Source organism: Argopecten irradians, chromosome 1 (genome assembly GCF_041381155.1).
Source record: "Argopecten irradians isolate NY chromosome 1, Ai_NY, whole genome shotgun sequence".
Taxonomy (NCBI): Eukaryota; Metazoa; Mollusca; class Bivalvia; order Pectinida; family Pectinidae; genus Argopecten; species Argopecten irradians.
In genome coordinates, this window is record NC_091134.1 from 23640193 (window position 1) to 23652777 (window position 12585).

General features: G+C 35.0%; 1 protein-coding gene across 1 annotated transcript in view; it reads right to left on the minus strand.

Annotated features, from left to right (window-relative positions):
- Nucleotides 1-315: 315 nt before the first annotated feature.
- The window catches only part of LOC138321484 (feeding circuit activating peptides-like), a 36651-nt gene continuing 24381 nt past the window's right edge, over nucleotides 316-12585 (minus strand). Inside the window, exon 2 of the mRNA XM_069265213.1 lies at nucleotides 316-1924. Coding sequence (XP_069121314.1) covers nucleotides 614-1924 — 1311 coding nt within the window. The 3' untranslated portion in view covers nucleotides 316-613. The remainder of the gene's footprint in view (nucleotides 1925-12585) is intronic.

Genomic DNA, 12585 nt, shown 5'->3' on the forward strand with positions numbered 1-12585 from the left:
AAGCCATCATTTGCTGGACATGTCTTACATTTGATATAGTATTATGTATATTGAATACAAGAGTTTTTCTGGTTCATAAATCGTAATTTTCAAATATTTCCAAGACATTGTGCGTCCGATAATATTTTCACACTAAATGGTCTAGTGTATGTTACATTTGGTCCTTGGTTGTTGGAGGTTTTAAATGCGGAGGTTCTTCTAGTAGCTTTCGTATAAATAATTACACATATCATTCTGATCTTAAACATAGCAGCATCTAGGTAAAGATAAATGTTAATCAGCTACGGGGTATATAATAAAAAACAGAATATTGGATATTTGAATATTTTTATAAACAAAATCAAAAACATTGAAGTTGCGATATTAATGAATGCATATCCCTTACGTCTGTTATTAAATGTTTGTATCATTTTAGTCTGCAACATATTAAATTATTTGATTCGTCGTTAACATTTTACTATGTTTTACCTCTCTTACAGATTTAACACAGTCCTGAAAGATAGTCGTCAAAAAATAAATTTATTTCCATAACATCATTTATCATAATTTTTTCGTGGACGATGAAAATCAATTTCCATACTTTCCATGATTTCATATGAATATCGGATCATTTTCACGCACTCTCGTTTTCATTGTTGGATTTTGAGACTGCGTCAACTGAACGCTTGTATTGGTGCAGATATGCTCCTCCTAATCGATCAAGACCTCGTTTGTATTGATGAAGATATGCACCTCCAAGGGGATCAAGGGCTCTTTTGTAACCATGGAGATAGGCTCCACCTAATGGGTCCAATGCCCTTTTATAGCCGTGTAAATATGCGCCACCCAAGGGATCCAGAGCGCGTTTAGAATTATGAAGCCAAGCCCCTCCGAGAGGATCTAAAGCTCTTTTGAATCCATGCAAATAAGCGCCTCCAAGTCGATCAAGAGATCGTTTGTCCTCGTTTGCGTCATCATCCATGGAGCGCTTGAATCCATGTAAATATGCCCCACCTAGACGATCAAGAGCTCTTTTGTCCTCGCTTGTATCATCATCCATGGAGCGCTTGAATCCATGTAAATATGCCCCACCTAGACGATCAAGTGAACGTTTTAAATCACCGTCGTCGCGCTTGAAGCCATGCAAATACGCACCTCCTAATCGGTCAAGGGCACGTTTTGAATCAGCATCTTCACTATCCATTGCTCGTTTGAATCCGTGTAAATACGCCCCTCCTAATTTGTCGAGGGCTCGTTTTGAGTCGATACCATCGTTATCATCATCAACATCCATTGCGCGTTTGAATCCGTGTAAATATGCTCCGCCTAGCCTGTCAAGAGCGCGCTTTGCCTCAACATCGTCATCAGCACGTTTGAACCCATGAAGGTAGGCGCCTCCAAGTCGGTCAAGGGCACGTTTTGAATCAATATCTTCGTCACCGTCCATAGCACGTTTGTATCCATGTATGTATGCGCCACCTAGCGTGTCAAATCCACGTTTTTTGTAACCATGTATCCACATACCCCCTAATGGGTCAAGAGATCTTTTGTAACCATGGAGATAAGCTCCACCGAGAGGGTCCAATCCGCGTTTGTAGCTATGGATAAAAGCGCCACCCAATCTATCTAGGGACCTTTTACTTGGAATCTCATCACTGCCCTTAATTGCTTGAAGAACTCGCTTTAAAATAAAAAGATTTTCCTCTGGTGTGTTTAAAGCAACGTCTGTTACCTCATCATCTTTGCTATCCTCCGACGGAAAAGCCACATCTTCTACAATGTCTGGTAACTCATATGTATTGTTATCCTCGTCCTTTGCCTCGCGCGTGCCTTTGTGGATGTATGGACCCCCTAATCTGTCCAGAGGGTCATCACTACGGCCTGAGGAGAAGTCTGTGTCAACGGGCGATGGCGTCCAACCGCGAAGCTCATTCAAAATTTGTTCCTGTGAATATACAACCGAGAAGAATATTGTTAAATGACTAGGACACCTAAGCATGAAGAAATGGGTATTAGATATCAAAGTAAGTAATGACAAAAAATTGAGCCAGTATACTGACCATCTCCTGACTGGAGCCTAATATCATGCATATCAAAAAGTAAGTATTACAAGTCCGCTCGTACTAAATCATGTATATCCCGAAGCAAGTTTACAAGACTACCTGCCTTAAAAAATGCATCCAAAGAAAATATTAGAAGATTGTCTGCCTAGTGTTTATTAAACATTTTAAAATCCTTATCTGATTTTCAAAACTATTTCATTTGCGTTTTGAATTTTTATTTTTGCTTGTTTCACTATCAGTTACTACATGTAGTAGATACTTTTCCTCTTTAATTTGCAAAAAAAAAAAAAAAAAAAAAAAAGGAAAAAAGGAAAAAAAAGAAGATTTTAACACGTTTGCCATTGAACAAAATAAGGATCGATTGCACAGTTCCCCTGATTCGGTATGTAAAGCATGCGCCTGTTCCTCAATTTTAGATTGTGTAAAATCGTGTATTACTTTGTGTATAGATGATTCTTTTCTTCAATTTTGATTGGATGCAATTTTAATACATAACATACGAAGACACATTATATATAAAGCAAGTTACGAACTACATTAAAGACTTACAGCGTAGTGTGACACAATTTTGAAAAAAAGAAGTTTGAAATGTGCATTAAAATTAACCGTTGAAATGAGAAAATACGAAATATCCAAATGTTATAATTTCACACAATTGTTTAGCAGCCAGTGAATCAATGTACTACAAAATTAGATATGTGTTGTCACGCAAACCCATTATTAGACCAGGTTTATAACAGTTTAATCTATACGAACAAAAATTTCATTGCGTCATATATGGCTTATTTTGCGCTTAAATGTGTAATATTAGAGTCTAGCACATCATTTACTGATCAATAAATTCATAAAACATTACAGTGCACCGGCTAATTTCGCTAACCGTATAAAGTGTATATACTTGATATAATCTAAACCTGTGAGTATTATATTGCTATCTCTTAGGGTGATTCTTAGATACCCAACATGTTATCTACACACTTAAAGCATCATGTACTTTATATATAGGTCACATATGGGACTTGACTAAAGGATGCATTCATTGAACTACAATAACGTCATATGAACTAAGATGGATGAAAGCACTTCCGTATTAAAGTAAGAGTGATATTAAGCCATTGTCACAAAGTATTAGGTTTCTAAGAGCTACCACAAACATTCGATGTAGTTACACAAAAGATAGCTACGAACTCGGTTATGACGTATACCCATCACCGCTTCAACCAGCCACCAACCATCACCGCCTCAACTAGCCACCAACCATCACCGCCACAACCATACCCAACCATCACCGCCTCAACCATCCACCAACCATCACCGCCTTAACCTGGCACCAACCATCACCGCCACAACCAACTCCACTACCAGCAACATCAGTAGTACTACAACGGTCACCGCCACAATCACATTGTTATATAATGGAGTAATTTCCATTCGTTTTACGGGACGAAGTGAAACAAAGGGAAGTAAATCAAATAAATCAGGATGTCTATATAAAACGACACATATTGTCATCACTAATAAAACAACCAAACCACCTGTTCCACCAATACAGTTCCAATATGGTAATTATTACTACCACGGCTGTTATCTCTTACATCAGAATCACTGCCTACTATTTCTGAAATCCACATGGCAGCAATCTTAAATTTCATATAATACTGTCAATCTGAATTATTCACGTAATTACATAACTGATACATGTACAAATACATATTCTACATGTTGAAATGGAATCACATCTAACTTGATTGCAAGTTCTTTTCATAACTCGATCTATTTGTCCGACTTCCAAATATCGGACCCAGATCGGATGAATACTACAGGGATAGAAGATAACAATATTGTCTTGAGATGATCAAATGTAGAAGAACTCTACCATTTTTCAAAATCTGAAATATCAAAGGATTCTTAATCATGTGTTTTCAAATAATACATCATATGATCCCAAACAGAAGATCTAGATATAAAAAGGTGTCCTCTACTGATTGAGTCCCACATAGCGACCTTGCACGATTCGCTGCATCCCGTAAGAGTCATTAATGCGATATTCTATTACCTGTTATCTGAAAATAACTACAATCTGTCGTTTTTTTATTAGAGATATATAATAATTCTATGAGAAATGACCCACATCCATTAAATCTGTTCGCTATAAAACACGTTAATTATGGAAAGTAATATGGAATCGCTAACCAGAACACGTTTTACCGATTAAACTACCCAGCCGGCGCGCATTAATATCCATTGTGTAATATGGAGAGGGAAAGAGTCTCATTGCACGAATTATAATAGTCCCTAAGTGATGTAGTCGCGGATGTATATCCGCTATAATGGATCCACAATGCTGTAAAATTACACATATATAAACACTTTCTCATCAAATTGGATCCTAACACGTAACATCAAAACACCACATTTTATGAAACAGGGTTGGATTGGCCAACTTTAGCATTATAAAACGACCCAAGAGGATACGCAACTTTTTAACTTTTTCGCCTTTTCATTAAAATCGACACCTTGGTTTTTACGCATTAAAGTGTAGAATTGTCAATTCTATTGCAATGAATTTTCAAAATACGCGCGATATCGCCAGGTTAAAATTGTCATAACGGAAACCAATCGCCATCTGAGCTTAGGAAACCCTACAACTCCGTAACCGAATATAGTTAGTCAGGATAACTAATGCGTTTCTACTCCAAATTATGTTCGTTGAATTCTATTTCATTGTTAATGGTAGAATACGCCACGACTGATGGCTGGTACATTTAGAAAGAGACACACCAGCACCTGTTTACCTTACATAGTAATACACAATCTAAGGCCTTGTGTTGTAAGATAAACTGACCAACATACCATAACTTGTTGAAAAGATTTCTATAGCAGATTACCTCCCCCTTGTTTGGAACTTAAATTGCGAAACCAAAATCCATTGATGTTTTCAATATTCTAGTGAGTGGTGGCCAATCTTGTAGTAAGGTCGGAAACTCTAGATTTGGAAAACTACCGACTTCTTGGTGCACTCAATCCAAATAAACTCAATTCTTAAAAAATATCATTGCCACAATACATTTACAATGTGTGTTATGGCTATGAACATTTAAGTTTGTTGTAATCTATAATTTAAGTATCCTGTAACGTTCTGAAAATGGAGAAAAATAAAAGAATTATTTCACTGTAACATTGACAACCTAAGATTTCAAATCGAATATGCAAAAGATAACTTTTAAGACGTTTGTGAAAATAATGTTTTTCATATTGATGCAATCTAGATTTATTTGCATTTAAAATGAAATGGCAAAGCAATCCATACTTTTGTAAATAATAGATATGCATATTTCGAAGTAACGTTGGGTATTTTAAAGGAAGTACTGTGAAGCAGAAATTTAAAAAAAAAAGTCAATTTAGCTGATTCTGTATGTTTTCAAGATATATAAAACAATCCATTCAAATCTCAGAATTAAATTTCTCAAACACCAAATTATATGTATGAACAGTTCACGACGTAGGAGTTTATGACAGAAATTTCTGATTAGAATCACCTTATCAATTTCAATAAGTTCCCAGCATTTATGTAGACCATTGATCTAAAATGATACAGCCGACCCTGTTGCTGTGAGGAATTCATTAACTTCAAAGAACTGTCGGAAATTAATAGACTTTACCGTTACACTAGATCACCGCCATATGACTACGTGTACCCCTACACATGTCAACGAATAACGGTTAGAAGGAACATCCACAACAAATTCCTGATTACGTCAAAATGAGAATGACAATACAATCACCCACTCATTTTGTATGGTGAAAATGCAGTATATCCTTCTTTAAACGTAAATTACTCTTCGACATTGTCACAAAACTATTTAATTATTTCTCTATTTAAGAAGACATTTCGCCATACATACACGTTTGAAAATAAGAAATTCTACCGAAAGTGCAAGGTGGCATTTTCGCAGATGACCATAACAAGAAAATAATCAGAGAGCTTATTCATGGATATTTGTTTCATTTATATATCGAGCATGTTACACATTCTTGGTTTTATTTAAAGTGCATATTTATTTTAAGTATATCATTTTGTTGTCTAAGAACATTGCGTAAACACGTATTAACTAGTCAGGCGAGTTGATAGAACGTCAATTCACATGACGTCAGTACGCTACATTGCTGACAACGGGGATTTAACCAAACTTTTTAAAAGGTTACTTTATAACAAATCTCTATTAATAATTTAAATCTTATATACTCTATATTTTTTGCTATTGCTCACTTGATTTCAGATTGCAATATGTACGTGCTGCTTATCTGGTGTCATTCTATAGCAAACTAGGAAGTGAAGTCTATGTTAATACCAATAAACTTTTTTTTTTTGCAAATGTCACTGTCCTGTAGATCTGCGCTACTGTCATTACATATGTATTTAGTGATGTCTCTATGACGTTTTCAGTAACTATTTTCGTATAATGTAATTTGTCGCGCGGAAACGGCCGTTCCCGTCCTGATTACCAGAGTTCTGTTATATTTGTTATTTACTTTCCTTTCTCATCCAGCCTTTGTTGTGTTTTTGAAGTTCACTCAGCTCATATAATAAACATGAAATGTTTGCATTTGTTGTATGTACGTTACCTTGTGCACACTTCAAATGCTCTTGATGCCATATATACAAATAAATAAAGTTAGCAGCTATTACAGCCGGTACATCGACTAGAGTGGAAATGATATTAAATCCTTACATAAAAGACAGGATAAGACGCTAAGGAATAGCCTATAAAGATGGTGCTCAAACAGTCGGGATCTTCGTGGTGGGTAATCAAAGCATATTCAACAGTATACTAGCTTAAAAGTACCTTAAGAAATAAACGACAGAATGTTGGCAAAGCCTTTTTTCATTTTATTTGTTGCAGTAAGCTATACGGGGGTTTCGAGATGCTAAAAAGCTATGGGTGAAGTACGATTAACGCCACCTTTCGTCATCTGTGATGTCACAAAATTACCTCTTTAAAATGACATCGTTTTGGTATCTCAAAGCCGATGGATTTTGGCATTGCCTCCTGAAGCTCTTCTTGACCAGCTTTCGCTATGTTTCTCAATAATACCACTTTCTTTCAACATACTGGTGGAAAACATTGCAATATCCCATTGTCATTTCTACTCAAAATTTGGATATATGTAAATGTTCCCCATTTAACTACATAAACATACAACATTGCGATTTTATAACCTGTTCGGATCACATTGTCTCCTCAAAGTACCAGAAGTATATCAAAACCATATTACACCGGGGCTAATCGTACATACCCGGTGATATTAGAGTAACACGACAGGAACTATTAAGTTTTATTCCTTTGCGTCTCTGCAAAGGAATACTCAGCCTTAATCTGCGGTTTTTATTTCTACTTTTGCTGCCACTGCAACTAAAAAATCCTGTGTATATATACACTGGCTTGACAAATAGGTCTTAAAGTTACAAATCCCGTAATGTTGATTACCTACTTGATTCTTGGCTGGGATATTACAAAGCTAGGTTTAGCCATTTTCAGTGTCATCAAATTCACATTAAGAGATCTAATAGTCTGCTAATAACCACAAAAAGAGGAAAATAATTGTGAAGTCGTCTGGGATCTCAATTTAAAAATTTACATTCTTAATCCCCTACGTGACACATTGGTTTGGAGGCAGATTGGTTATTTTACGGTTAGAGCTGACACAGCGACGACTTTGACAAGAGTTTTATTACCGGAAACCTTGCAATTTCGCGCGTTTCCGTGAGTGATCGTGATTGATTACGATGAATCAAACATTTCCGGTAGCAGTGATTTAGTCGTGATATCTAAAATTTAGCAAACACCTCTAGTAAGTGGGAAAAATCATTTTCTACCTTACATAGATCGATCCCTGGATGGAAGGGAATTCACAAATGTTCAAATTTACATGCGCTGCCAGATAGAGGGATGTCTACCCCACCGAACAGAAACATCTGCGCTTCCGGTTTGTCTGTCATACCAAGAGCAAGACAGCATGCACACGTAGAAAATATTCGCGTTATGAACTGGAAGTTGTAAAACGTCATATGCAAATAATCTCGTGATTCGCGTGCATGCTGAACTTGGACCTACTGATCATCGCAGGCGGATGTTTACCAGCCTTCACATATTTAGTTGATGTTTACCCGGTATATTTGTAATTTTTTCAACAATATTTTTGACAATTCAAAGAAATAAATCTTCAAATTGAAACAGTTTAGTAGATAAATATTAGTTTCATTTTCCTAAATCGCGTTTTTGTAGTTTTAAACATTTGTTTTATTTTTTGAAATAACGGGGCAATTAAGGATCATTTCGTCATTCCTTATATAGAGAGCAGGACAAGAAAAACTCAAGATAAGCAACAAGAATATGCCAGTCTCCGAAATAACAACTGTCACCACTCAGTACATCGCAGACGTGGAGACCGGTTTAGCTGCAGTGGTCAGTACATGACTAGAGAGGTCATGTTGGTACAATCAATAATGATATAAGTCACTATTATACAGTATCAACATTCGCGCATGCTTCTTCTAATCTGATCTATGTGCATGAATACCATGGCGAAAAAGCATTAATGTGATTTTCTATATCCTCGGCTCGTTACGTTCATAAATGTTATTAGTTGTTTCCGGAATTGCAAGAATCTAAAGGGTTCAGATGGTGGAATATTGACACATGATTCAAAACATTACTCATGTTTCGCCACGAGACCCTGTCATCTTAAATAACTATTTAGTCTATAATTTATCTAATGCTGATAGCCGATGTATGGTAGGCTAATCCTACATTACAGGATTTATCAACAAGGATAGAAGTTCTGTCAGCATATTTCTATTTGTGATATCACATATAGTACATATTACAACGATTAGCCGTGCCTCATATTTTTATTTTCATTGCTTTAATATAATTGAACCATGCATTTAGCAATTACGAGACAGGTTATTGGTAAATGATCAATTTTATACTACATATTTCCACTTTATTAAATGTTAAAAAAAATACTAAAATGAACCAATTAGCATTTATTCTTCGAAAGTCTTAAAGATGCTCCACCGCCGACAGAGCATAAATGATATTCATCACTTGAACAATAATTGGTGTTTAATCGTGTATCTATATGTCTAATTAACACAAAAAATAACATAAAATAATTTATTTCGCCTTTGGTGCATGCGCAATCATTACTTCATTCCATATAAGATATAGTACCACGGAATTTTTTCGGGATGCAATTAATTATTTTTCGTATATTTAACTTTAAGTAAAATTAGAAGCTCAAACTTTTCAATGGTGGTAATAGTGTAAAGTAAGTAACTTTTGTAACTGAAGAAAAATACTAAATCGTCTGCTCCTGTTTTTGATAGTGAAACAATACCATTTGTCGGCGGCGGAGCATCTTTAAATATATGTGTTTACGGTATTAGTAAAACGTAAGATCGTGTTTAGATTGTGATAAAACCTGCAATACACTTTCATATTTAACGTTTCAGATTTCTATTTGTAATATTATAACATAAGCATTCTCTATCACCTGCGGGAATACATTATTAATATGTCTGAGAGGAGTGGGTGCACAGTAATTGCATAAACTAAATTCATCATCTAAATAATTTAACGCAAGCAAAGGTGGACCTGTATATATCATTGAACGCATCAACAAAGACTTGGTATTAAAATCATAACCATACCTTTAAAAATCGCGAGATCTATCTGTATTTCAAAGTATTTATCTCTGATAAACCATTCATATCTCAGAGACGATTGGAATGACACTTGGGGAAAGTATATTAGAATAAATTCCTTGAGGAAACAGAACGGGGCAATTCACATTACTCGTGCATTTTTTGTCATCAAACTTACTGTTAATAAATATGGCCGGTAGCAATGTCGTTATTCATTGTAATGATTCATCATAAAACTTATATAATAACAATTTATTTGCACGTTTAATCTACCATTCATCAAATAGATTTTACACGTCATAAAGAAATAACACATATCTGGTGACTAACTGGTATCATGATATTCATAATAACAGAGTAGGGGCTTTTACCCTAATTCGTTTTTTTTAAATATGTTGCGTTTGTTTAGGATGCTACGGTATATTCGTGTTGTGTCTCCTTATGATAGTGGAATTCTTGCCTTTTTATAACTTATCCTATCTCCCTTTCTCTCTGAAGCATGCAGCCAAATACATCAAACAGTACATTCCATTCTGTCACACAATACAGGATAGAGAAAGATAAAAGCGTCGGTGTTCCTCATCAACATTATAGTAATGAAGCTTGGTTGCAGTGTTCATTGAGCGCTTTGTGTGTTTATAGCCCTTTTCGTTTTAGAAAATTTCCAGTATACGTGAATTACAAAGATTTACATACGGAGTAAGTGTGAATCAGGATTTTAAAGTCAAGAAGTCGTGTCTTTCTGTCCGGTATTGTTAAAACGGACTGACTTTGGTAACATTTTATCGGTGCCCCCATGGGAGAGATTTGTTTATAAGCAAGTACCGTGCCATGTCTCTTGATACATTAAAACATGTCTAGAGACTGATCCTCTCAGTAAGATGAGCCATCAATGTCCATATTGAACATTATCTTTAGACATAAATTACATTTAATTCAAGTGCGTTGACGTTGACCTTTACTTGACATTGAATGTTCAAGCTAGGAAAGAACAGCATTCACATAATGCTCGTATAGTTTACGCGAGGTACAGTTTGCAATGCTGTTCAGCCGAGAAATTCAGGGGTATCAGATCTGAATAAGTTTTTACACGTGTCAAATTTATGCAGTGTTAACTAAAAACGAGGAAATTCAATTTTAGTGGTTCTTAATTGATACGATCTTGCTTCATAATTTTATGACTCAACCATTTATTAAGTCTTTGCGGAAAACAATGTTACGCGAAATTGCAAAAATATCATTTCTGCAAAAATAACCGACTCAATAGTATGTCTTCGTACTATTTCTTCTGGAGTTGAATTGGTATATAACTTTTCTGGTATTGATTAAAATCTAAAATGAAGTTTTATATTAACACATTGGAATGTTTGGTACCTACATAATTATAGACCTGAAATGATTTCGAATGGTACACTTTGAGAATACTTTTTTTAAATATTAAGTGCGTTATTATATAATACTATTATTAAAAAAAACCTTACTATACCTAAACATAACCTTTTTTTGCGTTAGTATTACATTTGACATCTTTGATAGACCATATTTTACTACGGTATTACCCAGAAGTAAATGATCTTAAACAAAGACTTTCTAGCTTAACCTCTACTTTCCCTTTAGTACCCTTTTATTATTTCTCTTGCTATATATAAACTTGTATGTATACGGTCCAGGAACGTTGGTGCTGTAAATCAAAACCTTAACTCTACCATTTTCGTAAATATGTCAAAAGGTTTTTATTAAGTCATGAAGGAAGTCGACCGCGATTGCGTGCGATTGTAACATCCTGATGTAACATTAAGTACCGAGGTACTATAAAACCCCAGCAAGGCCGACTTTACCTACTTTAAAACAAAGTTGATAAAATAAGGCGTCAATCAGCCAACGACAAACCCAATACTAAAGTTACTGCAGGGACTTCAAAGGGCTGTTTATGAAAATCAAATGACAGAATTCTACTCTACAAGTTATGTACTACTTTCTCGGATAATCCGAGTACAACTGACAGTATCGTCTGTAATTTACTTGATCGACAATTAAAATCAGCATCGACAATTACCGGCAAATCGCTTCATGCAGATCAAATCAAATATTTCGACCAGTTATTTTGAAAGACGTAACGCCCGTGACTTTAACCACAGCTCTTGCATTCAATTTGTAATTGAAAAGTAATAAGAATGAATTATGCAGACAACAAATACACCCGCCTTCCAATTTCACTGAGAAGAAGAAAAAAAAGAAAACTCTCCAATTGAACTTCGATTAATACGTCGCAAATTATTGTTAAATCTTTTTGTTTTTGTCTCAATTTTAGATTTGTTTCAAATTCTGAAACATAATCTGAAGGCTGGAAGATCAAGTGTCAGAAATTGTCAAAAATGCCATTATTTTTTACTCGCTAATAATTACAGCTTTCATGAATGTAGTGGTTACATTTTTGTACTATGATTTAATTCAAAAAATGCGTGGGAACGTAATGATTTAATCTTAAATGCTCATAATTACATTATGTTTTCAGGATGTATGAGTTTCTAATAACATTATAATGCGGACTTAACCTCATTCCTTTTTTTAATGCTTTTGGATTATTGTCATTATCTAGCTTCTATTATTATTATAGCAGTAATCATTTTGAGAAGGCATTATTTCTGGAACAAGTTCGTTTTAACGCTTTTTTGGTTGAAAAAACAAAGAGCCATCCCGTTACAACAGATATACCAGTTTTCATAAGATGTGCTGAAATACAGCTTTGAAATACTCTTTTGGGGTATTTTGGGTATTCTTCAAAAACACTTCTAAAAACAAGTTTTCAACATTAAAGGACAATAAAGGCAA